At 51.4% G+C, this 27,328-nt stretch overlaps 1 protein-coding gene across 2 annotated transcripts in view; it reads left to right on the forward strand.

Annotated features, from left to right (window-relative positions):
• The window catches only part of ABR (ABR activator of RhoGEF and GTPase), a 188,509-nt gene that overhangs the window by 41,071 nt on the left and 120,110 nt on the right, over positions 1 to 27,328 (forward strand). Inside the window, exon 1 of one of the 2 annotated variants that reach the window (XM_036267648.1) lies at positions 6,881 to 6,941. The exons of the other annotated variant lie outside the window; for it this stretch is intronic. Coding sequence (XP_036123541.1) covers positions 6,881 to 6,941 — 61 coding nt within the window. Of the gene's footprint in view, positions 1 to 6,880; positions 6,942 to 27,328 lie in introns of those variants that run through there. 2 annotated transcript variants of the gene reach the window in all.

The raw sequence follows: 27,328 nt of genomic DNA on the forward strand, positions 1-27,328 counted from the left end.
AAAGTTTCATGAACAGAATCTGAAAGTGTCTTATGTAAAAGATGCACATCCTGGGACAGTCCGGGGAAAGAGGGCAGGGCTTGGTTGAGTCATCCATGAAGGAAGGAAGGCAAGGGTGGTCCCTTGGGGGAACTGGGTGGCTGGTCTTCTGTGATTTCTTCTCGGAGACAACCCACTGGTTCCTGGCCATCTGAGTCTGTCTGCCTCTCTCTTCCAAGGGTCGTTATGACCCAACACGGGCTGGGTGCAGGTATGTGATGAGCTTCTGGGGCAGGGCTGCCAGGGCCATGGCATCCCATGTGAAGGTGGCCTGGGCCAGACCACTCCCCGAGATTATAAAGGTAAAATTTAGGGAGGACATCAAAGGCAGAATGATGAGGAAAATAATGGGGGAGGGTGGGTATGAGCTGGCCATGTCACCATCCTCGGTTCCCCATAACCAAGTAAGTGTTCTTAACACTGTTGGCATTTGGGGACAGAATTCTTTGGGACAGTTCTACATATGGCAGGACATTTTAACATCTCTGGCTTTAAGTGCTCCTACACATTTTCAAGTACTTCCTAGTGGGTCAAAACCAACTACCCTTCCCCTAATGGACAATTACTGTCCCAGTGTTTATGGGGACAGGGTATGTATAGCTGTGCTTCTGATCCTGCAGCTGGCTAGCAGGGAGACTGGGGAAATCCCCCCATTTGAGACTATCTTAGGGAAGGTTTTGTTCAGTGGGATGGTTTTTCTTTTAAGGCTACTCATGGTGGCTCCTGCTGTCTCCTGACCCCAAATGAGTTCCTCCTGATTGCCCTAGCCTTGTTGGTCGCAAGGGTAACTCATAGCCCTGTGTAGAATCTGTGGGCTAAACTCATTTTAATTTTAATGCAGGCTTTTCCAGGCCTCTTAGCCAAACCGCTCCTGGTGGCCGAAGTGCTGCTCTTCTGGGCCACCAGGTGGCGCTCGGGAGCCCTTCTGTCTGCCGCAGGAGCGCTGGTAGCAGGAGTGACTGCAGAGGGAACTTGCTTTAAAGAGGCCTGATCCTTAAAGAGACATGGCCACACACGCGCGAACGTGAACAGTAACCCCAAAGCGAGACTGCACTAATAACGAACATCGCTGGCTAGACTCTGATGCTCCTTGGTTTTAGCCTTCATGAATATTGAGCTGCCATCTTTGGAGTCAGTCTCCTTGACAGCCTAGCCTCAGCCCCTGTGGCCACTCCTGGGCCTGACAGGACCGGGCCCAGCCGGGTGGGTGGCGTCAGAGCTCCTGGCAGAGCAGTGCAGGGCTGGAACGCATCTGCAGAACCCTGGCTGGAAGAGCGAGGAGCACAGCCAGCTTCCGTGGAATGGTGGCCACAGGAGGGCAGAGGGCCCGCCTGTGAGCTCTGACCCCAGCTGGATATGCCCTTGCTTCGTTTGGTGCCGATAAGTTCAGAGCCGTTGAACTTGGTCTCTGGGTTTTTGGGACTTAGAGAATCCTTCCGTCTCTTCTGGCCTCTTTCCAAATGCTGATGGGAATGCTGTGGTAAGTAAATTAGGAAGGGGCTCCAGATCCTACTACTGAGCCCTCTGATCAACTCTCTAGGAAACCTCTCCTGTTGACCCCTGAGTGGTACAATCTGAGCCATGTTGAGTAAGGGCCATTTGAGCTGGGGCTTGGCTCAAGGTCCTCCTGAAATTGCAGCTTGCTAGTTAGTCTGAGGCAGCTACTCTGTCCGGAAGGCCGGGCTCCCTGTGGACCCTGGTCATGGGAGCGGGCTTCCAAGGCCCCTGGAAAATGTGGGTATTGGTGAGAAGTTTCACAGCTGCAGGGACCTGGATGTCCCTGTGCCTTCTCCTGGCCGAGGGAAGCAGCAAGGGGGTGAATGCAGTTCTCAGGTTTGCATCTTGCCAGAGCTGCAGATACATCCCATGACTCAACCTGACATGAAACTTTGGTAGAGAAATGAATAACTGGGGAGGGCTGTGAGTTCATCTGTGCTGCCTGCAGATCTAACTGTCTACTGGAAAAGCAAGGAGTTGGGAAGAGGCAGGTGGGAAGAAGGCCAAGGACAGAACTGTTAGGCCAAGCCTTCTCCCTTAGAGATGACTCAGTGGAGGCCTGGGGAATTTTCTTCTTTCTAGGCTCAAGAGGTGAGGGTGAATCTTAGAACAGGACATGCCACCTTTCTGTACCAAGGTAAAGGAAATGAAGCAAGGAGCAGGAAACAGGCCACCCCAGGGTCTGCTAGAAAGCAATGTTTGTAGTCCTCTAGGGCTGGTAGAAAGCCTGGAAGTCATCTATCTGTGTCACCTGGTTGCCCACATACAGATGTGAAAACTGAGAATGGGAGGGAGGGCTTGAGACAGGCTAAAGTCATAGAAGTAGTAGGGTTTGGCTGGGACTGGAGTTCAGGAGACTGTCATTGGATTGACTGCATGTAGCTTGTCTCCAGGGTCATCTGCCCTGTTGTAGTAGATGTTTTCCTTTGGGAACCAGCTCTCTTTTTGCTTAATCATTGGTGACCCTGGGGATTCTGCCTTGCATTTCTCCTGTAGGTCTGATTTCTTTCTCCCTGAGTTTAACTTCATTCTTTTTGTTCATTTGTTCACTCATTGCAGCCCAATCCAGAGATTACACGTGTGGGCTCTGGATTCAGAATCTGAGTTCATTTCCAAAGTCACCACCTGCTAGCCAATGGGTCGTCTTTCTGCTTCTGTGGAATGGAGAGGATAATAGTGCCTATCTTAAGGGTTTATTATGAGGATTAAGTGAGATAATTGATGGGAAGCACATAGAGCAGTGTCTGGCACTTAAGAAGCACTCAATAAATGTTAGCTGTTATTAATTTTATTTATTCAATATGTATTATTGCATGCCAGTCTGTTGGGCTTTTGACAGAAAGCTGATCTGGGTGCACAGTGTGTCTTTGAAGGTCTTCGTGAGCCTCATTCGTCCACTGGCCTGAGGGCTATGAATACCCCAGTGAAAAAAGATGCAGTCCCAACTTTTAAAAAGCTGATCTACCAGGGAGGGTGCAAACTCTTGGTTTTTTGGCTATCACAGCCTGTTCTTTGTTTTTGTGTCTTAATTTGAATGCAAAGGGCTCCTCCCAACCCCCACCTATACATCTAGCCTCTGCACACTGGTGCTCCCTGCTGGCCCCAGAGTGGAGAGAGGCAAATGGATATCCTTTTCACCAGCAGTGACCTCTTGAGGGATCAAGGAAGCAGGGACTCCCAGGGCCTTCCTGTTGTGCACAGTGAAGCTGGGCTGCTAACAGTGAAGAGGGAAGAAAAGTGGAAACACCCAGTTTGGGTTCTAAGCACAGTCACCTTTCTCCATCCCGGTCAAGTGGCTGGGAGAAACAAGAGTTGGTTGTTGGAGAGGCAGTGAGTAGCACATCCCTGGGAATTATGTGCAACGCCGCTGACCTTCAGAATGGGATATAACTTCTTCCCACTCAGTCCATCAACATCCTGGCAAAGCAACCTACCCTTAAATCTCCCATAAATCTGGTGGTGAGGCAGGAGCAGGGCAGTCACCATGGGAGTTGGGGAGCCGAGGACAGCCAGAGTGCACAGGCCAGAGGGAGGGCTGGGGAAGGTGGAGAGTGTTCACTCAAAGGACTGGACAGTGAGTGGTTCGTTTGGGCCTGGAGGAAGTCTTGTGATGGATGCTGATTCAGAGCCTTGAGGTGCACGGACAGGTCTGCACTTAGCTGAATCAGGGCAGCCTGTCCACAGGAACACACCCCTGCTGCTCTGACAGATTGGGGTTGCTGGCAGAGCACTTCACCTTTGGCAAAATGCAGATGAGAGTGACTCTTTAACTCCTTCCTTCCTAAGATGTGGATTGGATCTCCCCCAATCTCCTCCCTGCCCTTAGTGCCAGATTTCTGGAGGCTGCTGCTCTAGAAATCACCCTGGTGCTCAAAAGCCCACGCACATGTCTCTATAGCCAAGGTTAGAGTCAGGTTGCGTGATGTTAACATCTACTGAAAACCATCCAGTAAAGGCATCAAGGGAATCTTGAAGTAACTGCCCTTTCCTGGGACACACATGTGTGAGACAGGTGTGTAGCGATGGAGGAGGGCTGGAAGGGTTTTCTAGAAGGTGGTCTTTAGCCCATGGACCAGCAAAGATTTCCAGGGACTTTGGCCACCCTGCTTTCACTAGTCAACTGACAGTGGAGGCAGCATGGATGGCATTTAAGGGCATGAGCAGACAGCTCCAGGGTCTGAGTCCCACCCCTCCACTTACTGTCTGGGCGGGTTACTTAGCTGCTCAGTGCCTCCGTTTTCCTGTCTATAAAATGGAGGGAACTGAGATACTGAGGTTCATAGTGAGATTATGTTGTAAACCAAACACTAAGATCCAAGCCAGGTGCACTGTAGGGATCCTCTCTTAATTATTAGAAGTGTTCCTCCTTATTGCCTCTAAGATTCCTCTCTCTTCGTGAATTGTGTTCTGGAGTGGAAGGTCCAAGACAGGATTGAACAGAAACAAGCAAACTATGGCATGGCTAAGGAGAGCAACTGTAACATTTTAGCTTCAAAAATGCTGAAAAAAGCTTGTTCAAGCCTTTGTAGATAAAAATGTAAAATGTATGCAAATGTATGGGACTTCACACAGAAATATATATCCATGCCTGCTCCCAGTCAGTGCCCGGATGTGGCCATCAGGAAAATCCCTGCATCGTGTAGAGAGGAGTGGAGAGGGCCCAGGCTGCCTTGGTGATGGTGGTGGTGGTTGGGGAGGGAGCAGTGCCCCTGTTTCCATCTTTCTTCTAGGTTCTGTGCCTTCCAAGAGTTTCATGTGGGAAGAAGAGAGGCCCTGGGCCCCTCCCTGCTTCTCCACCATCACCATCCTCCCTCTGGTTCCTCTGAGAGCCCATTTGCTCTCTCTCCCATCCTGGCTCTATTTCTAGAGCATCTCATTGGAGATGTACGCCCCCCTCTCCGCCAAGCTCCAGGTGCCTGCTTGGTCCAACCAGTCTTGTATGCAATGCAAGAATGGTGGGAGGGTGACAGCTGAGCAGGGAGGGGCCATGAGAGCTACCGGGCCTGAGCCAGGAGGGCTGGAGTGGGGGAGAGCCAAGGTGATGCAGGGAGGGGCCACTGTTACTTCACAGCTCTACTGCAGCTACCTGTGGAGGCTTCCCACAGCCCAGAGCATCTTCCACTGCAGGTCCTAGGAGCGTGCCTGACCTGCTGTGAGCCTGTGGCCACCATCTTCCCCTTGGGCGGCTCTGGAAGCCTGTACCCAGGCAGCTGCAGGGGCTGGGTGCAAGCTTCCTTTAGGCATTATGTGAGGCTCTGCTTCTCCCCTTAAAAAGAACTAGACCTACGGTTGTTTGGAATGATGAGGAGCCTCCTCCCCCATGCTCTGTGGATGCTGACAACACTGCCCCCCCCCCCCTCCGAAAAGGGCAGGAGGCACTTCACCTTGTAGGCCTGTCTGTAGAGTTGGGTTCCAGCTTTGTCCTTAAGCTGCTTGGAGGTGGGAGTGGAGGTGGAGAGGGTCACGGTCACCTCCATTATCAGAAACCTCACTAAGGTGAAACCAGCACAAACAGCCCAGTGCAGGGTTCGCTCGGTGGGCCCACTGCCTCCCTTCCCTTGGGTTCAGGAGCTTCAGTCCCTCTGCTGCTCTGGACCACCCGAGGCTGACCCCTCCAGTCTCTTCTCCTGAGTCCTTTGGCCCAAGGAAGCCTGCAGAACCGAAGGTGCCTTGGGTCCCATAGAACCAGCACTCAGGGGACAGGTATAAAGCACCCCTCACCCCTACCCCTGCCACTTCCCTGCTTTAGTTTCTAAAGATTCTGTTCCCACAGGCATCTTGATCCCAGATTTCCTTCCATTTGTATGTGATTATGCATACATGGTGTGCCTCCTGGGCTGTGCTAGGAATCCCCAGAGGAGGGTCCTGGAGGGGACCCAGCAGAGACCCTGCAGCCTCTCCTGTGCTCCAGTTTGTCCTCCAAAGCCGCTCACAGACCCCCAGCCTCTGGTCTTTCTCCAACTGCCGCCCCCTAGAGTGTAGGTCAGGAACAGCCCAGCCTTTAGGTCAAGGGTTTTTAAATAGATGAGGCGCTGTTAAGGTTTGGATGGAGAGTCCCAGGGCAGCCAAGGCTGCCCGCTGACAGGCAGGACGTTAACCCCATCAGCGCCGCCTCCCAGGCTTGCCTAGGGGAGGGGCCTGGCAGCCGCACCGGCCCCAGAAACTGCGCTTAGAGATCTCGGGGTGGCAGGTGATGTCACCCGTGCGGGCCCGTAGGTCTCCCTGTGACACCTAGTCTGCGGGTTGCCAGAATTCGGCAGAGCCCAGCAAGAGGAAGAGAAGGAGCCTGGGCCTGCGCCGCAGTCCGGAGACCCCCGCGGGACCACTCCTCATCACCCGCTGCAGCCCTTCTCGTCCCGGCGTCGGTGGGGACCGGGGCTGCTCCCCATACCCCCTCCGAGTCTGGAGGCGTGCTGCGGCGGGGGAGGGGGCGCAGGAGCCTCGCGCAGATTGGTCGCGGCCTCAGGCTCCCGCCCCTGGGCGCCGCGCAGCCCGGGGGAAGTTGCTAGTTGGCGCGCGGGCTGCGGGGCCGAGGCTCCGGGATCCGCAGCGGGGCTCGCCGTGGCCGCAGCGGCCGGAAGGGCTCCCGGGGGCGCTCGGCTGCCCTCGCCTGCCCACCCCCACCCTCGGCGGCTCGGCTCGCTCCTCCCTGCTACCTGTTTCCCTGCCTCCCCCGCCTCCACCCCGCGCTCGGCAACTTCGGCCTCCAGGGCTGGCCGCCCCTCCTGGCTCCCCGCCGGCCCGCCCGCCCGCCGCCCGCGCCCTCCCTCCTTTGTTGTGCGATGAGGGTCGGGTTTCCGATCTGACGGAGCTGCCGCCGCCTCCGTCGCGCGGAGCCGCGGGCATGGAGCCGCTGAGCCACCGGGGCCTGCCGCGCCTCTCCTGGATCGACACCCTCTACAGCAGTACGTGTGCGCGCGGGCCGGGGAGGCTGGGCGGGAACGGCCCCGCGCCCTGCGAGGCGCCCCGACGGTCCCGGGGCCCGAGATGCCCGGCTTGTCTGGGGAGCCCGGCGCGGGCTGGGAGGCAGGGGAGCGGCGTGGGGCCCCCACGATCGGCCGTAGATGGGGTCCCCAGGGCGGACTTAAGGAGGATGGGAGGCGGGCAGCGGACCGACGGGGCCAGGAGAGCTGTGTCACCCCTCTCCCACCTGTTGTGTAACCGACCACTCCCCAGTCCTCGGGAAGTGGGGACAGCCCTTGTAGGGTGCTGCCTCCGCTCCACGACTGACTGCTCCTTCTGTCCATACTGAAGCAGAAAGGCCATTTTGGCAAAGTCCTTGGGGCTGGAGTTTGCCCCCTCAGGGACATCCTGAGACGTGTGTGTATGTTTCGGAGTGGGGGTGGGCGGGAAGGGAGAATGTGTGTGCAGATATGCGTGGGGGCCATTTGGATGAAGGAACTAAAAACCCCCAGATCCGCAGTCTTTCCTGCCAGCCTCATCACCTCCCCCATCTCTCCCCCTCCCCCCAAAAAGAAAAAAACAAATCTCGGCTTCTCCACCCCCTCGCTCCCAAATCTGCCTTGATCTTGTGATTGCTCCTGCGCTGCCACTGGGAATGTGTAATTGATCACTACATTTGGGCGTGAGCACCCCCATCCCCACCTCCCACTCCACCTTGCTTAAGCGGCTAAAGGACTGCACGTCTTCCCACCTCTGCGTTGAAACACCTCCCCCAGCGCTCTCAGTGATGTAGGAAGAGGGTCATGCTGGCCCCTGAAGAAGAAAGGAAGTGGACTTCGCTCTTCCCATCACTTCATTAGGATTCTCCCACTCTCTTTTGCTACTCTCCTAGCCCAGAGTCCTGAGGCAGGAGGCGGGGGTTGGAGGAGGCAGGTGGAGCCAGGTTCTGGCTCTGGACACTGGATGCCATGAGTCAAGGACATTTAAAAAGCCAGCTTGGCTCAAATTCCTTGGTACCTTCCTATGGAGGGTAGGGGGAGGGAGAAGATAAGGATGATGCCTTGAACTCCAAGGTCTTGCGCTGGAGGCTTCTCAGTACTCAGCATCCAGCCTCTGACCTCTGTAGCCCCTTGGGACACCATTATTCCTCCTACCTTCTCCTTCCCCTCCATCTTTTTTTCCTTCCTTTCCTCCCACACCAGGAACTCTCCTTGTGATGGTTCATTCTGCTTTTTTTTCAACATCAAAGGGGCAAATCTGGATCCCCTGGGTGGCAGTCCTGCTCCAAGCCCAGCCACTCCATCTGCTCCTTCTCCTGCAGAGGCCACCACCTTTGGGTGAAGGTCAGGGCCTATGGCTGTGTGTCATGTGTGTGCATGTGTGTCCACGTGAATGGGGGCACACATCTGTTCAGAGCCCCACAGCAGATCAGCTCCTGACCTGCAGGAAGGATTAGTGACCTCCTCTTAGCTGCGCTCTTGCAAATAACAATGCTTCATATTCACATGCTGCTTACATTTCTGAAGATTTCTGGCTCTTTGTGAAATCCAGTATTGGTTTCCCTATTTCCCAAAGCATAGAATCCTATGGAAACCTGGCTCTGGCTTTCTCTCCATTGCCCTGAAGAAGAATCCCAGACCTGATTATTTCCAAGTTTTCCTATCTCCCCTTCCCCCACTGCACCTCTCCCCCAGCAGAGAAGCAAAATTGCCTGAGGCTGCCTTGAAAATTTCTGACCTGAGGAAGGCAGGACCCAGAAGGGGAATTAGATCCAGGGCCACTTTGGGGGTGCCTGTTAATCAGCCTTGACTCTCAAAGGCTGGCATCTGAGCTGTCCTGCTGCTGCTTCTGCCCTGGCCTCTGGGCTCCTGGGGCAGCCTGATGGAGGGTGGGAGGGGGGCACTGACTTGGCAGCAATGTGAGGAGTTCTTCTTCAGAACGGCTTAGAATGAGAGCTGTAGCATGAGGCTTCCTGGGGAGGTTCAGTGCAGTCATGTTTGGGCTGCTAGCCATGAAGTTTCCTCTTGACAAGAGCCTAAATTAAAACAAATACCCAGGCTGTCATTTGCCTGGCACCAGGGTTTTGTGGCTCCCAGAGGAAGTTCCTCTGCCTCTCTGGAAGTTGTTTGTTTACAAGGCTCACAGTCCTGGAGTGGTAAGTCATCACAAAAGCCAAAAATCCATCAGGAATTGTAAAAGAGATATACCTAGGGTACAGGGTGGCAAGTGTACTTCTTAGAGATGTGAGTTACGCAGTGACAAAACTTCCTCCTAAGCACATGATAATAGCATCTCCTGAGGACCTGCTATATGCCAGGCTCTCTGCTAGGCACTTTCCATCCATTCTTTCCAAACCTCACAACTCAGGCAAGACAGGTAGTCTTATCTCCATTTTACAGAGAGAGAAACCCAGCTCAAATCATTACCTAAGATCACATAACTGATAAATGACAAAGCTGAAATTCAGATCATACGCTAGGAAGACTCGAATTTTACCTGCATATGTCTGAACTTATTCAAGTCCTTGAAATGTCATGGAATGGTGGACATCTGTCTCTGGTCCTTTGTCACAAAGTTCTCCCTGAAATGGTCCAGCAGGGTAAGTGGCCCCAATAACTCTGACCCCAGCCTGTCCCATGTGTCTCTTGTGGGAACTGGGGCCTGGTCCTGGAGCCAAGGCAGGGCTGGTTGAGGCTCTGAGCTCACTGAAGCCAGTGATTCTGTACTCCTAAGGTGCCCGACGGTCAACCAGCCCCTCCCCTTCAAACACGCCTTGCCTTTGGAGGTATCAGCTCATTCTGGCTGCAGCATCTGTGCCAGGAGTGTCCACTTCCGTGGCAGGTTGATAGTCACTGGATAAGGGGTGGGCAGCAGTCTCCCTCTCTTCCCTGGTAGAAGTCTTGAAGGGCTATGCTTATGGTGATTTGTCTGAATTGAGATGGGTTGGCTCTCTGCTGCCAGAGTGATCCAGGACTGATTGCAGCAGGGTCTTTGCCCCTGATAAGATGGAGCGGCAGATGAGGGTTCCAGTCATCCCATTTCCTGTCTCTGTGCCACTCATTTTCCTACATTAATGTAAGCATGTCAGCTTCACCCCCCTCTGCCTTGCCTAGTCTTTCCATGAATCTGGTGTGATTCTCTCTGCAGGGTGGTGATCATCTTCATTTTATCTTCCTCCTGTCTTTTTCTCATCACCTTTTCCACTAAACACATATCACTTCCTCTTGGTTTTCTTCTGTAGCAAGGGATTAGGTTGGATTAAATTAAGTTCTGTGGAATTACTTCAAAGTGGGGAGAGGGGGAGGCTGGTGCTTTGAAATATCCTCTGTTCCTCTGGGTAGAGACTGCCCTCCAAACAGATCTGAATTGAGATGTGTGTGCCCCAGGTAGGCTAATAATTTGGCACCTCTTCAAATGGAAAGTCTTTAGCCACCTGCTCAGGATTTATTTAAAGAGCCAAGGGCTCATTTAAGGTCTTTCGTTGGCCATTTCAGCGTCTTTTTTTTTTTGTCCCAAGCCTTTCAACTCTGGCCTTAAACATTTCTACCCTATTAAGCCAAACAAAAGCTTGCAGTTACTTGGACCTCACAGAAGGCAGAACGTGGCCATCTGTTGTTATTAGAACCTACCTTTTGGAGCTCACTATCTTGTGCCAAGCAACATTTCCAAGGGATATAGACTCAGCGCCCTGTCCATGGGCCAGGAAAGCATGTGGGGCTGAAGGGACACAACCCATCTCCAGATGATCATGAGCATGCCTCAGTTTCCCATCTTATTCCTATATTAGCCACTGGCCTGGCAGACTGTATGGGTTTGATCAGAGCCACCCTCTCCCCAGACCACTTTTGATATGCTAGTGAATACCCATAGGTGGATGTCTTCTCATTCTCTGAATACCCCCACTCATAACAGCAGACCATAATTGTCATGGTTGCTGGAGTCTCAGAGGTGGGCTGGTGGGAAAATGATGTTATCTATTCAGAGAAACGTCATGTGTTGCTGTGATGACTGATGTTGTTCTTTGGAGAGAGGAGAAAATGACAGGCACATTCGTGGACAAGAACTAGCTTGAAAATACTGTTAGGTGAGTGAAAGATGGGGGAACAGTGAGAAAAGCCGTTCTGCCTCGCCCTTGTGGGTAGGATGGAAGACGTGGGCTGATCTCTGAGGGCTGCTCTGTTTGCTGGACCATTCTGGTGCGCTCTCCTTGTGCACACTCCTGTCAAGTGAGGCTGTGACATCGCTCGTGGGTGCTCTGTGGATTAATTGGTTAATGTTTCTATAAAATGCTTTGAAGATAAGGGGTGCAATTGAACTGCTCAGCTGTCCAGCTCATTATGGTCCCCACTCATGAAAGGCTTGCAGAGGAGTTTGGAAGGGAGTGGGAAGGGGCAAGGAGACGGGCAGCAATAGAGAGTTGGACCAGGCTCTTAGATGGTGCCTAACCCAGTGCCTCATCATATGCCCTCAGTCACTCTTGTTTGTAGGAGTGCGTATGAGAAGGGAAAGAAAACTGGGTTCTTGGCTCCTTTAACTCCTTACTCTACTAGAAATCCCAGAAACCCATTAGTTGGCCCATTTACAAGTTTCCAGCTGTGTGGATTTGGTAATTATAGTAGCTCATAGAGGAGTTGGAGACCCCCCCAAGGGAGTCCCACGCTTTGCTAGGGCTTGTGATTGTGTGATTGGAAGCCCACACTGCCAGTGTTGCTGCTGTAGCTGTTTGGCTCAGCTTGAGCTCTTTGGGGCAAACCAGGAGCTAGGTGGCTGCGTCGTCTCCACTCCATTTGCCTCTGTCTGGCCCTGGTGTAGTCAGTAAGCTGAGGCTATCCATGGGGCTTGGAGTACCCACCACATTCTGCCTGTAGCATCTCAGAACTTTCTACTGATGCCAGTAGGAGAGGCGAGCAGGCTCACCTGTCTCCAGGGCAGGATGGGAGAGACTGGTGTTGACTTGTGGCCTTGGTCTGCCTTAGCTTGCATTTCAGTGGGCACTGGAGCCATGGATGCCCCAGAGTGGCAGTGGGAGTGTTCTGCTTGTCCCTGCAGCTTGGAGAGAGCCTGTCCGGGCACTGTAAATGGGGAAGAAGAAAGAAATCAGGGCAACAGGCAGACTGTAGCATGCATCCCTGTGTGGGGGCTGGGGATGGATGCCCAGTCCTACCCCTTGCCCAAGGCATTGGCAAAGAGCCCTTTGAAGTGGGACCAAGTGATGTCATGACCAACTGTGATTGGGACAGCCAGTTTCTCTGTTCCCAGAGTCTGACCTTATTTAGGCCTCTCCCTCAGTTTGCTGCCCCTGTGCTTTATTCCTGGTTTCTCTTCCCTGCCCCTCCTTTCCTGTCACACACCAGAGTGAAAATAAATATGGGTTGACTGGCCATACAGAAACTGACAGGATCAGTGTAGTCTTCAGCAGATAGGGCCAGGTGGGTGGACTCTGGGGTAACCAAATTGGTCAGGTGCCAGTCCCCTTTCTCCACCCTTGTCTCTGATGCCTTCATGCCCCTCTAGGCCACAGGTGGACATGGCAGATGCTGTCAGGCATTTGGCCTAAGGCGAGCAAGGTCTCCAGAGGGGTTGGATGGCTGGGAGGCCAGTGCCGATGGATCTCAGGGTCCTTATCACTTGGAGACATGGCCATTGGCTTCCCTGGTGTGTCTGTGGAGTTGGTGCTGCCTAGAAAAGCCCATGTTGACTAGGGATCTGTGGGTTTACTCAAGGCAGTTGGGGAAGGATGTGGTCATAATTACCTTCATGGGATTGAAGGGCTGATCCTATTAGTGTATTGGGCTAACCCCTTCCTCCTGGGCATTGCCTCCTGGCCAGCAACAAGGGTTTAATGGATCAAGATTACAGAGAGCCCAAAGATGTTGTGTAATTAAGCCCGGTTATTTCCCTAGCTGGGGGACATCCACTCCCCACTGCAGCAATTAATTTCCTCACTTGTGGTCACCCTGTTCAGCTGCATGGTACCCTCCGCCTAAACAGCCTGCGGGCCATCTTTTTGAATGATTTTCTCCCTTGGAGGTGCAGTTTGGGGGGGGTGCTTTCTGAGTTTTTGGGTCCGGGCGACAGGGTGTTCTATAGGATGGTGCTCCCTGGAGTTGTGCAGTGGGGATCTCACTGGGAAATGTGTCTGGGATTGGCAAAGGGACCTAGAGACCTCATTCTTGGGTCTCTCACAACCACTGGGCCAATGAAAAGAAAGCTCATTAGCCCTGGCCAGGTGGTTCTGTGGGTTGGAGCATTGTTCCATATACCAAAACATTATGGGTTTGATTCCCGGTCAGAGCACATGCCTAGATTGTGGGTTCAATCCCCCTGGTCAGGGTGCATACAAGAGGCAACCGATCAATGTTTCTCTCTCACATCTATATTCCCTCCTTGTCTCTTTTTAAAAAAATCAATGAAAACATATCCTCGGGTGAGGATTAAGAAAAAGGAAAAAGAAAAAGCTCATTTGTCCTGCTATATTCATAGAAATTAGATTTTTCCATTTGGTCTGGGAAGAAAACATAACATTTAGCCAGCCCTACTATGTGCTGGATACTGTGCTAGGTACTTTCCTTGCATTTTCCAAGCCCAGCAACATATCTGTTATCATCTCTCCTGTTTTACAGATGAGGAAACTGAGGCTCTGAGAGGTTAGGTTATTGCAGAAGGTCTCCCAGTTTGAACTGGGTAAGATCTCAGACATATATATAGGGTGAGGCAAAAGTAGATTTACAGTTGTTCATATGGAAAATAATACAATAATTAATGAAGATACTATAAGAATAAACTTTCACATACCCACAACTGTAAAGCTACTTTTGCCCCACTGTGTGTGTGTGTGTGTGTGCGCGCGCGCGCGCATGCACGCGCACCAGTTCAGCTTCCAATAGCAATAATCATTAGAGCCAATAACAATGGAGTATCTACTGTATGTCAGCAGTATCTAGGCACTTTCCCTGTGTTATCACCAGTCTTTAATAGCCCTTATCGTATGAGGCAGGAATTATTACTTCTATTTTACAGGGAGGAAACTGGGGCCCAGGGACGTTAAGTAATTAATTCAAGGTCCTGGAGCTAGAGTGCATGCCAGGAATTGAACACAATTTGGCCTGACTCTAAACTGCTCTTTCTCCCACAGTCCCTTGCCTTTTACAGAGGTGCCAGTGAAGGCCCCTTGGCAGCTGGTGTTTCACAGAGGTCGATTGATACTCATCTCTAGTTGGAATGACAACTGTGAAGATGCTCTTGGCTTCCCTACATGGCCTTGGAGCAGCGTTCACCAACTGAGCTCCTCTTCCCAAGGAATGACTCCCAAGGAGATCTCCCCTTGGGCACTTGGAGCCCATACCCCAGTGTTACCTTGTCCCTGAGATTACTCTCAAGAAGCAACAAATGTTAACAAACAAAAAAGAGGAAAGAGAGAAAATAGACTTAGGGATGGGGTACAGCTAGTGCCCAGTTTTTAGAGCAGAGCAGGGCCAGGAGCAAGGAAGTGGGGACTGGAAGAAGAGAGGACTTGGCAGAGCCCCTTCGTGCTGGCCTGGATCTCAGGCCTTTATAAATTCACCTCCCATTTCCAAAAAAAAAAAAAAATAAAGAGAGCCCTGGGCCTTAAATCAGGCCACTGCACACCAAGGTCCTTTGCTGAGGCCAGGGCCAGCTGGACTACAGATACAGCTTCTGCATTCAAATTCAGCCACACACAGCATGTTAATGATGGGGTAGCTTGGGGTACCAACCCCTCCCCACACCTGCTTTATCCCCCCTTCCCAAGGCCAGGGAGTTCCCTGCTGAGATCAGTCCTCTGGGGGAAGTCTGTAGGGGCAGGGTGATGGGGGTTGGCTTACACCTTAGCAGACTCCTCTTTGGCTGGAGCCAGGAAGGCCGGAACAAGGTTGGAAGGCTTGTTTCACAAAGGGTTTGTGTGTGGTGAGATTTTTGGATATGATAAAGGAGATGAAAGCCCACCCTGAGCTGGCAACCAAAGCAGGAAGGTAAAAGTGGGGTACAGGGAGGAGATGCTCCACAACTCTCTTCCTTCTCCTTTGCTGCTCAAAATTCCCCCTGCAGCTTACTTTCTCCACTGAGCCTGTGGGCATTTTTAGGAACCCCTGCTTGGTTGGTTGTAGGGACCCATGAATGCCCCCCTCCACTCACTCATCTGTTTGTAGGGGGGCAAATGTGGTGTTTCAGTTGCCCCCAAAGCCTTAGTTTCTTCTCCCTCCTGCTCTGCATTGCCCCTGCCCTCCTTGTGGTTCCAAGGATGCAGCCAGCCCAGAGGCTCAGCCTTGACAAGGTCCATCTTCCAGGTGCTACCCTGTGGTGCCCTCTGTCCCCTCCCCCACCCAGAGCTTTCTGCTGCTCTTCCTGCCCTTCCCCCAGCCTCCTTCCCTCTCCCCAGCACTGCCTTTCAATGGAAGATACATGGCCCAGAGAAGACTGATGAAATAGGGCTTCCCAAACCTGAGATAGTTGAGAGGTTCAGGAGAGCAGAACCTGGTGATGGGGATCCTGTCCATTCAAAAAGGATGTGTTTTCACTCTAGTGTTTCTCCGTAATTCTTCCTGTGCAGGTTGAAACGTGCCTCAGTGTGAACCGCCCAAGCCCTCCCTTACCTTAACAGAGCTGTGGGTGCCCATTTAATAACACATGGCTGTAGGTACTGTGGTCAGTTCTGTGCCAGGAGAGAGGAGCCAGAGATCTGTGGTGGGGACCTCCAGCATGTAGCATTAAGAGACATTTGCTCATGGTGGCCTGGCCAAAGGAGTCAACTCCACCCCATTGGAATTAAGTTAGCAGAGGCGGAGGCACCTACCAAAGGGAGAGGGGTGTAGATGAGTAAATTGCTAACCCTTTAGACTGCAACCCAAACATAGTACAGTCATCCCTCAGTATCCACCGGGGATGGGTTCCAGGACCTTCTGTGGATGCCAAAATTTGAGGATGCTCAAGTACACACAGTATACACAATAGTGTAATATTTGCATATAACCTACGCACATCCTCCTGTTTACTTTAAATCATGTAGATTACTTGTAACACCTAATACAATGTAAATAGTTGTTATATTGTTCAGGGAATACTGAAAAGAACAAAAAGTCTATACATGTTCAGTACAGATGCAACCATTATAGGCCTAAGTACATAGTACGCGTCAGCAACAATGTAACATTTTTTTCTTTATTGATTTTAGAGAGAGGAAGGGAGAGGGAGAGAGAGATGGAAACATCCATGAGAGAGAACATCGATTGGCTGCCTCCTGCATGCCCCCCACTGGGGATTGGGCCCACAACCTGGGCAGGTGTCCTGACTGGGAATCGAACTGGCAACCTCCTGGTGCATGGGTCAACACTCAACCACTGAGCCACACCAGCCGGGCACAACGTAACATTTTTAAAAAGTATATTTGATCCATGGTTGCTTGAATCTGCAGATATGGAACCCAGGGATAGAGAGGGTGGACTATACATACATACATTCCACATTGTAAGCCAACACACACACAAACTGAAACAAAAGTTTCATGAGACAGTACTTACCTTTCTATCACATTTGCAGTGCACTTACATTTTTATGTCATGCTATTCTATTCTACTCCATTAAATACAAATCCAAAAAGTACTGGTTGTGAACTACGACATCGGTTTCATGACCTGCCAATGTGAAAAACAGGAGACGAGATGATCTCAAAGGGATCTTATGAACTGTAAGGAATAATAATTCACCAAACTGCTGTTGTGAGACTCCCGCACTTCTGTTATCATGGACTTAATGTTTTTCTTCCTTGTGATTCATTATTTAAAATATAATTTACTTAGTGGAAAATCTGTACCACTTACAATAAATCACAAGTTACCTTACAAATAACTTCACTAAAAATTAAACAATGTTATTCATTCTAGTTATACACTTGACTTTGGAAGGATCTGGCTCTGAGCCTCCTGTGTCTTTATTAAAGGCAAGTAAACAGTCTGGCCGGTGTGGCTCAGTGGTTGAGCGTTGACCCGTATACCAAGAGGTCGCTGGTTCAACTCTCGGGCAGGACACATGCCCAGGTTGTGGGCCCGATCCCCAGTGGGAGACATGCAGGAGGCGGCCAGTCAGTGTTCTCTTTCATCGATGTTCCTATCTCTCTCTCCCTCTCACTTCCTGTCTCTCTCTAAAATCAATAAAGGAAAACAAAAATTAAAGGGAAGTAAACAGAGGATAGAGGGATGTTAAAGACATTGGTACCAAACAGAGTCTTTCTTCTTCAATAACAAAAAAAACAAAAGGAATTAAGAAGAGAATAATGCCCTGGCCGGTTTGGCTCAGCGGTTAGAGCGTCAGCCTGCGGTCCAGAGAGACCCGGGTTCGGTTTCTGCTAAGAGCATGTACCTCGGTTGCAGTTTGTCCCCGGCCCTGGTTGGTCATGCGGGTGGCAGCCACTCGATGTGTCCCTTTCACATTGATGTCTCTCTCTCTCTCTCTCTCTCTCTCTCTCTCTCCCTCCCTCCCTCCCTCCCTCCCTCCCACTCTGTCTGTACAAAAAATGTCCTCAGGTGAGGATGGAAAAAAAAAAAGAAGAAGAGAATAATTTTTTCAACACGTGAGTGAATGTGCTTATGTAGCATGGCAAGCAAGCACGTACTAATCACAGGGCTCTTTTGTTTTCCGGTCCCTATCTACCCAGAGTCATGGGCTCCATATTTCCAGTGGTGGGAGAAGGGGGAGAGAGGATGGTTTTCTCCAGGACCCAAATACAGTCGTCTCTCGTTTATCTGTTCTAGCCTCTAGCAGTTGCACCTGGTGTTGAAGGATTCCTGGGTTGCTCGAATACATAGGCCTACAGTCCATATTGGTGTCCTCACATTCATGATCTCGTTTAATCCTCTCAGTAAACCTGTGAAAGGATGTTACCCTCATTGTGATCAGCCTCTGCTGGGTACTTCTGCCATGGGGGGCACCTGCCATTTGGGACACACCACGTCTCTGCCCACCCCCTTCCTGAGTACAATAATTGTAATTTTAATTGTAATACAGGGGTGTATAACTGACTCAGACGACCGAGTGCGCACTGTATCATTTTCACCGTCTCGATCAACTTTTTTATTTTTTTGTTTTGTTTTTATCCTCACTTGAGGACACTTTTTGCATTTATCTTCAGATAGAGCTGGAGGGAGAGAGGGAGGAAGAGAGAGAGAGAAATATCCACGTGAAAGAGACACATCGAGTGGTTGCCACCCATACGGCCCTGGTTGGGGCCGGAGACAAACTGCAACGAGGGTATATGCCCTTAGTGGGAACCGAACCCGGGCCTCTCTGGTCCGCGGGCCGGCGCTTTAACCACTGAGCCAAACCGGCCAGGGCTTGATCAACTTTTTAATGAATATATTTGAAAAAATCGCAATAAAGTGAAGCCGCGAAAGTCGAAGCGCGAAGTGTGAGGGACGACTGTATATGAGAGCAGCACCTCAGGCTCTGTTGTGTATTTGAATCACCTGCAGATCTTGTTAAGAAGCAGATTCTCATTTGGTAGGTCTGGGATGAGGCCCGAGGTTCTGCATTCTAGCAAGCTCAGGTTGATGCCAGTGCTGCTGGTGGTGGTCTGGGGACCACCATTTGGGTAGCAGGGTTCTGGGGTTCTTTATTTCCACTCCTAGGGGACTCCTAAATCCCAAACCCAGTCAGACCCCTCTGTAACATTAGTTTCTGGCTAGAGAAAGGTAACCCGTGGCACATCTCTCTTCTGAGCCCTTTTTCCAATAAAAATAAAAATAATGAAGCAATTGATTGGACACCTAATGGGTACCAGACTGGTGTTCTCACATTCATGATCTTGTTTAATCCTCTCAGTAAGCCTGTGAAAGGATGTTACCCTCATTGCGATTAGCCTCTGCTGGGTACTTCTGCCATGGGGGGCACCTGCCATTCAGGGGACACACTGCATCTCTGCCCACCCCCTTCCTGAGTGCAGAAGCTCAGGCATCGGGCCTTTATGAGTATCCTGTCTAGACAAAACCATGGCCTCCCCACCCCCTTTCTGCCTGAAGGGCCAACCTCGGTGTTAATGGAGCGGAAAGCCTTGTTAATTTTCTAGTGCATCATTGAGAGGGTTAATGAGAGACCAGCTGGTGTGCCACCCAGCCATGTAGAAGCACCATTTTCCCTTTATTTAGGTGGGCAAATGTTTTGGCAGCTCCTGACCAAATGTTGCCCCCTTGGACCTGGATGGTGCCCACCTAGATGGGTCAGTGGGCACTGTGTGCCTTCTTTGGGTGTAGAACTTTTAAAGACCAAAGCAGGAGCTGGTTCTGTCTCATGCTTTTTGGGAAGGAAGCATGGTACACAGATCTGATGTCAAAAGAGCTGTTTTAGGCTGGAGGGACCCTGTGGTGGCTGATCAGCTGCCACCACAGCCAGGCCCTTGCAGTGACACCTGAGCATCCGCAAGCCCCTCCCCTGACTTGAGACATTACCTCCTCCCCAGCTGGCTGTGGCTACACTACCCATTTCCACTCACTTCTCTTTTGTCCAGAAATCTCCAGTGGGACATTTTCTTTCCCATCATATTCAATCAAAACTGTGCACCACCACCCCCTCACTCACCATCCCACAACCAACCTCTGTGCTCTGGTGAACTGCCACCCAGCTTTAAGCCTTGGCTCAGCTACTGCCACCTCCAGGAAGCCCCCCATGCCTGACTATAGCACTCACCTTAGTGCCATCCCCCGCTCAGAAACCCGGAACACAGCTTACTCTGGGCGACATCACTAAGCACTTTCTTATCTATTGTTTGGTGATGTTTACCTATATAGTGTGTTGTGTCTGTGCTCATTTCTTCTCTGCCAAACTCTAAACCCCTTAGAGGCATGAAGAAGAATAACAAAGGCTGCCATTTATAGGGTGCCAGACATTGTCCTTAAGCACTTTGCAAACAATGTCCCATTTAATCTTCAACCTCCCAGGGAGGTCCCAAGTTTTTTTATCCAGTTTTATGGACGAGGAAACTTAAAAAAAAATTCTAGAGTGCTTAAGCAGTTAAGGTCACACAGCCTGTGACAGGCCTAGCTGGGCTCTAAACCCAGCTCTTTGTGGATACCCAGCCCGTGCTCTTCACCAGAGATGCCCAAACTCCAGGGCCTTCTGATGAGAACCTGATGTGGGGCCCTGGCATCTGTATGTTTGACAGCTCCACTGTGTGCCCAATCCCATTCGGGGACTGACTCGTGACCACACATGCTTCTCCCTTTTCTACAGTCCCCTGGTGGGAGCTTGGAAATGCTTTGTGATTGGCTGAGGTGTATGTAGAAATGGAATGTTCTAGGGGTCTGAGTCCATTGCTTGAGCACAAGGGCCACCTAAGAGGATTCAAGGAGGAGGTAGAGCTGGGAATGGGCAGGGTGGAGGGCAATCAGAAAAGGACATTGGAGCCCTGGCCGGTTTGGCTCAGCGGTTAGAGTGTCAGCCTGTGGATCAGAGAGACCCGGGTTTGGTTCCCGCTAAAGGCACATACCTTGGTTGCAGTTTGTCCCTGGCCCCAGTTGGGGTTGTGTGGGTGGCAGCCAGTCCATGTGTCTCTCTCGCATCGATGTCTCTCTCTTTTTCTCTCTCTGTCTCTCTCTCTGTCTCTCTCTCTCTCCCTCTCTCTTCTCCCTCCTGCTCTATCTGAAGATAAATGCAAAAAATGTCCTCAGGTGAGGATAGAAAAAAAAAGGACATTGGAGAGATCAAACCGGGGACCCTCTCTCTGCCCCAGGCATAACTCAGGGCCTTACCTAGACCAGAGCATCTTGTCAAAATGCAGATTCTGGTCCAGTAGGTCTGGAGCAGAGCCTCCGATTTGGCATCTAACAGGCCCCCAGGTGATGCCCAGGCTGGGTAGAAAGGACCTAGACTGCTCTAAGCCCTCCTGGAGATTCAGCTGCTGGCCAGGGTAACACCTTCCCACCTCCCTCCTTCCCATAGCACAGGAGCCATTTCTGACACTGGCTCCAACCATCTCCAGCCTCACCTCCTCGCACTCCCGATCCTCCAGCCACACTAAACTGCTCACAGCCCCCCAGGCTCACCCACCCGTCATAGCTGGTGCTTTCTGCACATGCCATCCTTGGCCTGGAGGAACACTCTTTGGTCTCTCTTGGCCTGGTGAAGATGAGGCCGAATGCCACCTCCTCGAGAGGTTACAGACTGGGGAATGGGCTCAAGACCTGAAATCTCCTGGTCCTGTAGTGAAGCCCTCAAGAGGTTTCTGGAGCCCTTTCCTGTCCCTGCTCCCAGCAAAGGTCAGCCGTGGTCCCTAGGCTTGCAGAGGCGAGGAATCAAGTGACTGAGTTGTCCTGCTTTTCACATTCCTTGCATCCTGCCACCTTTGTGTAAAAATAGAGCTGAGGGATGACTGAAGTGGAACTGCCCCTTGGAGTCCCAGCAGCAGAGGTGGGGGCCTTTGGATCACTGCGTGGGGCACGGGGAGGCCCAAGGCCATCTGCGTGAGCTCTGGAGAGGTGGCCTTGTGACCTGGGCCAGGGCACTGTGGTCATGCCCTGGACCCTGAGAGGCCAGCCTGGCCCCGGCAGGACTCTTAGAGCTGCTTTCACTTTAAAGTTTCTCTCTTGGCTGTGGAAACATTTCAGAACTTCCGGAGGGGTTTCCTTTGGTGCTTCCTGAGTTTTCTCCTGGGCTTTTTGCCTCCAGGTTTCCGCCCCAGGCAGCGGTAGTGGGTGCCACCCTGGCTCACTGCAGCCCTCACTGGGAGGTCCTGTTCCCTGGCTCCCGGCCCTCTCTCTCCTGCCAGAAGGCTCCCTGGTGCACTGGTTTTGGGGAGCTCCCTCTCTCTGGGGAAAAAAATGTCTCTTCCTGCGTTCAGGCTCCCGTCCAGGGACTGAGCATGCTCTGACTGCAGGTATGTCATTGAGGGCTCAGCTTGTCTAGCTCTGGGCCTGGAATTTTCTCTTCGGGGAATAGTGCAGCTGGAAGGAAAGGGAGCATAGCCTTTGAGCACCTGCCGGGACAGTTACCTCAGGCCATACAGGGTGGGTGGTAGGTTTACAATTGTTCCTATGCAAAATGATACAATAATAAATAATAGAAACTTTCCCGTACTCACAACTGTAAACCTGCTTCCCTAACCCTTAAAATGGGAGCAACCTTCTCACACTTTTTAGCCAAAATATAGGATGCCAACTTAAATGATTTTTAGATAACAATTTTTTTTTTTTTTTTTAGTATAAATATATCCCTCACAAAATTTGGGACATACTTATACTAAACACTTATTTGTTACTCATCCAGAGTTCAAATTTTACTGGATTTCTTGCATTTTATGTGGTGTCCCTATCACCAGATTAAATGGTATATATGTAGCACTTGGCAAGGGACCCATCTAGATACCTCTTGTTCATTTCATCGTTTTCTTCTTTCCTCCGTGCCACCCCCTAGAGGCCATGCTGATGAGCAGTTTCTGTGGACATGTCACAGAAATACTGAGATTCTTTTCAGAGAGTTGACACCAAAAAAATGATGGCATGATTCATAGAAAATTGCCAGTAATAGTAGCTGTCACTTACCTAGCACTTGCTATATGTCCTACCTTGTTCCAAGCACTTTCTGTTTATTCATTCCCTTGTTCTTGGCAACAAGCCTATGAAGAAGACACCTCCACTTTACAGATGAGAGCAGAGACACAAATTAGGTAATAACTTGCTCAAGGACACACAGCTAGTAGGTGACGGGCTGGTATGTGAACCCAAGCTATCCGGCCCTTGTGTTTTTGCTCTTAAATAGAAGACTGTGCTGCACCTTGCCTACAGACTGGCACAGTTAAAAATGTAAAATTTCTGCTCTTGGCCAGTGTTGCTCAGTGGTTATAGCATCGACCTGCGCACCAAAGGGTCATGGGTGCGATTCCCGGTCAAGGCACTTTACCCAGGTTTCTAGTTTGACCCCATAGGGGTCTCTACCCCACCACCCCCTGCCACCACTTCCTCTCTCTCTTTCTCTCTCTCTCTCTCTCTCTCTCTCCTTACTCTCTAAAAGTCAATGAAAAACATATTTTTGAGGATATTTTTTTTTTTTTTTTTTTTTTTTTTTTTTAATCCTCACCCGAGGACATCTTTCCATTTTGTTCAGATAGAGCGGGAGGGAGAGAGAGGAAGAGAGAAAGAGAGAAACATCGATGTGAAGGAACACATCTAGTGGCTGCCACCCGCATGACCAACCAGGGCCGGGGACAAACTGCAACCGAGGTACGTGCCCTTAGCGGGAACCGAACCCGGGTCTCTCTGTACCGCAGGCCGACGCTCCAACCGCTGAGCCAAACCGGCCAGGGCGAGGATATTTTTTACCTTTATTGATTTTAGAGAGAGAGGAAGGGAGAGGGAGAAGAGATAGAAACATCAATGAGAGAGAACATTGATTGGCCACCTCCTGCATGCCCCCCACTGGGGATCGGGCCCACAACCTGGGCATGTGCCCTGACCGGGAATCGAACCAGCGACCTCTTGGTGCATGGGTCAGTGCTCAACCACTGAGCCACACCAGCCGGGTGGGTGAGGATTTTTTTTTTTTAAGTAAGGGTTGAAGGTCAAGGACGTGGAAACCTACAGGAATGGTTTCACAAAGTGGTAACAGCGCAGTGTGCTCTCAGAGGGAGGTGTGAATTCCTGGGCTTCCCCATCCTAGAGATCCTTGAATGGAGAGGGGGTTCAGCCAGGCATGAGAAGCTCACAGCAGGGGTTTCCATCTTCCTGCCTGCCACTCCCTGAACAATACGGAGACACTGGTCACATGCCAGCCTGTCACCAGGTGCAGGAAACCCTGACGCCTCCCTGAGTGTTTGTTCAGAGACTGGACAAAGTGAGTGTCCCTAACAGGCCAGGGCCCCAGGCTTGTCTGGGGTTCACGCCTGCAAATTCTAATTCTGGGTCCCCTTCGGATATATCAATTCACACTTAATTGTGCCATGTTGTGATGTCTTCCTTCTCCTTGAGAATCTTCATGGTTATTTTTTTTTTTTTCATCTTTATTGTTGAACGTACTGCAGATGTGCCCCCCCCCCATCTTCATGATTATTCAGGATACAATTGTTTTTCCCTCTATGAAGTGAAAGCAGATAGTTATTAGAGACTAGAAAAACACCTGAAAGCAGATGGGAGCACATCCACATGCCACTGCCCCGTCGTCTGAAAAGAGCCTTCCTCTCTCCTCTGTTGCCCAGGGTCTGGCCAGGTGGCCCAGCGGTGTGCTCCTGGCAGAGGTGAAGCCGGAGGCCAGAGCATGACCTCAAACAGCCCCATGTCCCAGCACCCACCCTAGATGCTCGTGACAAGGGGGATGAATGGGAAAGAAGGTGTAGCCAACAGGTGCCTGCAGCTGCCCTCTGTCAAGGCCACCACATGCCCCCCATCCTTATCCTACCCAGCCCAGCCCAGGAGCACAGTCTGGAGGTGCCCTTTGTTACAAGGGGCTGCCCGGCCCTGTCCCAGCTTGTGACCAGAAAGCAGTTTCCAGAAAGCTCATATGGGCAACACTAGTGCCACTGCTTGGCCTGAAGCCCAGATGGAAGGCTTCCCCACCTCTTGGCCCCCCACAGGCCTCCCCCAGGCCCACTGCTCAGTGGTGTGGTCTTTCCCCATTTCCCGAAGATTCATTCCAGTAAACTTGAGACCAAGAACTGTACCTGCTGTTTCTACCACCAGCTTCTTCAGTTTTCTGCCATCTTCCTTTTCTCCCTGTCCACCCCCCACAAATCCCCAAGGGGCTCCTCCATACCTGCTCGTTGGCAGGTTCACAGAGACCCTGGTTCATCCATCAGGGATCGGAGCCCCCACCCTGGTTACTTGCTACCGCACCCATCGGGATCCAGCAGTAGAACCAGTGGCACTCTCAGGCTGGGGAGTTCGGGGAGAACTTATAAGGGGGTCTATGACCAAAATGTGGCCAGGATGAGGGGCAGGCCAGGTTCCCACACCTGGAGACTCAGGCTGTGTGAGAGGCCTCCTGGCAGGAGCTGCAGCCTTCATGAAACACACGGCCTGGGTGGCCCACAGGGAGGAGCTGGGGAAGAAATATCCCAGCCTCACACCCTCCCCTCCTCTGATCTCTGGCGGGGGCAGAAAGCAAGGTGGAGAACCAGGGAGAATGGGCCTGGAGGGGCACATTCCAGGACACTAGCCTGTGTCCAGATAAAACCATTCTCTCTGACTCTCCCCACTGGCAAAGTGAGGGTTACGAATACCTGCCCCTTTTATGTCCTGGGATTGTTGTAGAAATCAGCTAATAGAATAAATGGCGACAAGGTGTGTTCGTCATGCTGTTCTATACCCTTTACCAGTAAAGGGTAATTGTTATGGATAAACACTCGTTGGGGACCCTTCGCAGAATGAGTCTTACACACTCTTACTTCTCCTGGGGAGCCTCTAATCTCCAAAGGATATGTGGGTAAAGGGAAAAGAAATTGCAAAAGCCTGGATTTGATTCCCACAGGTCTGGCTTAATATTTGTGTGGCATCAGATGGGTCACTTAATGAGCCTCCTAGCAGTGAAGATGCCACTCCTTGGGCTGGTTTGGGGTTCAGAGGAGAATGGGTGCTGTCATTACTATTAGCCAGCCACATGGGTGGTGGTGGTGGTGAGCAGACATTCTAACAAGTGTCTTTGGCCCAGTAATAAAGACTTGATCTCTAGGTGAGTGTGGCTTTCTGAAAACCCAGGATGGGTGCAGAAGAGGAGGCAAGATTTGAGGACCCCCGCCTTTGTGTACCCAAGAAGGGATGGTGTGCTGGGGCTGGGGGTTTGCATGGTTCTCTCCAAGGCAATGAGGCCTGGCTGCCACCTGCCCCCTTCTCTGGCCCAAGGCACTTGTCAGCAGCACTCCCTGGAGGCCAAAAGGGTGAAGAACAACAACTCAATCAACTGAGAGTCTGCACAGCTGTGTTCCACCTTGGGAGATTTCCGTATAACTGAAGATTGTTGAGTGTATGAATGAATGAATGAGTGAGTGACTATTAGCCTGCATTAAAGGTTTTCCATAGAGAGACCTGGATGTGAAGATTGATTCTATGAGGTGCGTACACGTTGGAGCCTGGGTTTCCTCGTCTGTAAATTCGGGATACTATTTATACGTATCAAGCGGTTGCAAAGCTGACAATTGTGTAAACCCAGTTTATATGATGTGTGGGAGTGTGGGGTCCATAGAAGCGCCCTTTGAGTTAGGTGTCGCTCTCTGCCCTTTAGCAACACAGGTGACCAGAGGCACTGTGGGCACAGCCCGGGGCTCTGTTCCTGCCTGAGTTTGTGCTTCTGGGGCCTATCTTCCTGTCTCCGGGCAGGGCCTGCTGTGGGTCCCTCTCCTGTCAGCCCGGAGGGACTCATTCTCTCTGGACAGCACCCCCCTCCCTGGTGGCAGCCTCACTCATGGGCACAGTTCAGGGCAGCATCCCTCATCCCTCAGCTGAGTGCAACCCCTGCGGTGGTCTCCTGCTCCGAGGCATGGGTCCCTGGGTCTCTCCTTCAGCTTCACTGACCCAGGCCCAAGGAAAGGAAATAACTCCTGGTACTAACAGTAACATTCTGCCTGGCTGGTGTGGCTCAGTGGCTGAGCATCAGCCCATGCACTGGGAGGTCGCCAGTTTGATTCCCGGTCAGGGCACATCCCAGGTTGTGGGCCAGATCCCCAGTGGGGGGCATGCAGGAGGTGTCCATTCGGTGTTCTCTCTCATCGATGTTTCTATCTCTCGCTCTCTCTCCCTTCCCTCCCCTCTAAAATCAAAAGGAAAACAAACAAACAAACAAACACCAGTAACATCCATTGCTGACTTCTATTGAGTGCTTGCTGTGTACAGGCCCTGATGAGTTCATTCTCTTGGACTCACCAGAGGCACAAAAGAGTGAAGGTCCCCATTGGTTCCTGGGAGACTGTGAGTGCCCAGTTCCTTGTACTGATCTCTCCCTTTTCTGAGCCATGGCAACCGCAATGACGGTGGCCTTCACTGAACTGGACCGGGAGACCTGGGCTCTTGTTCTAGCTCAGCCACTCTTTGGGTGGGTCCTCCGTGCCCTCACCTGTAAGATGTCATGGTTGGACTACCTCTGCATGGTTTTTATTTCTATTTTACATATGAAATATATCGTATATACAAAAGGGTATATAAATGTGTGGGTTTGGTTTAATACAGACTTACAAAACAAACATCCATCTGCCCTCCATGAAGCTTAAAGAGAACTCTGCCAGTCCTGAGACGCTGCCGTGTGCCTCACTGTGTTGGTTTGCTAATCCAGAGCACCGCAGACTGGGGGCTTCGACAACGAGGAGGTGTTGTCCCAGTTCTGCAAACCAGAAGTCTGAGAGCAAGGTGGCAGCAGGCTTGGTTCCTGCGGCAGCCCTGAGGGAGAGTCTGTTCCGGGCCTCTCTCCT

Source organism: Molossus molossus, unplaced genomic scaffold, assembly GCF_014108415.1.
Source record: "Molossus molossus isolate mMolMol1 unplaced genomic scaffold, mMolMol1.p scaffold_m16_p_19, whole genome shotgun sequence".
Lineage (NCBI taxonomy): Eukaryota > Metazoa > Chordata > Mammalia > Chiroptera > Molossidae > Molossus > Molossus molossus.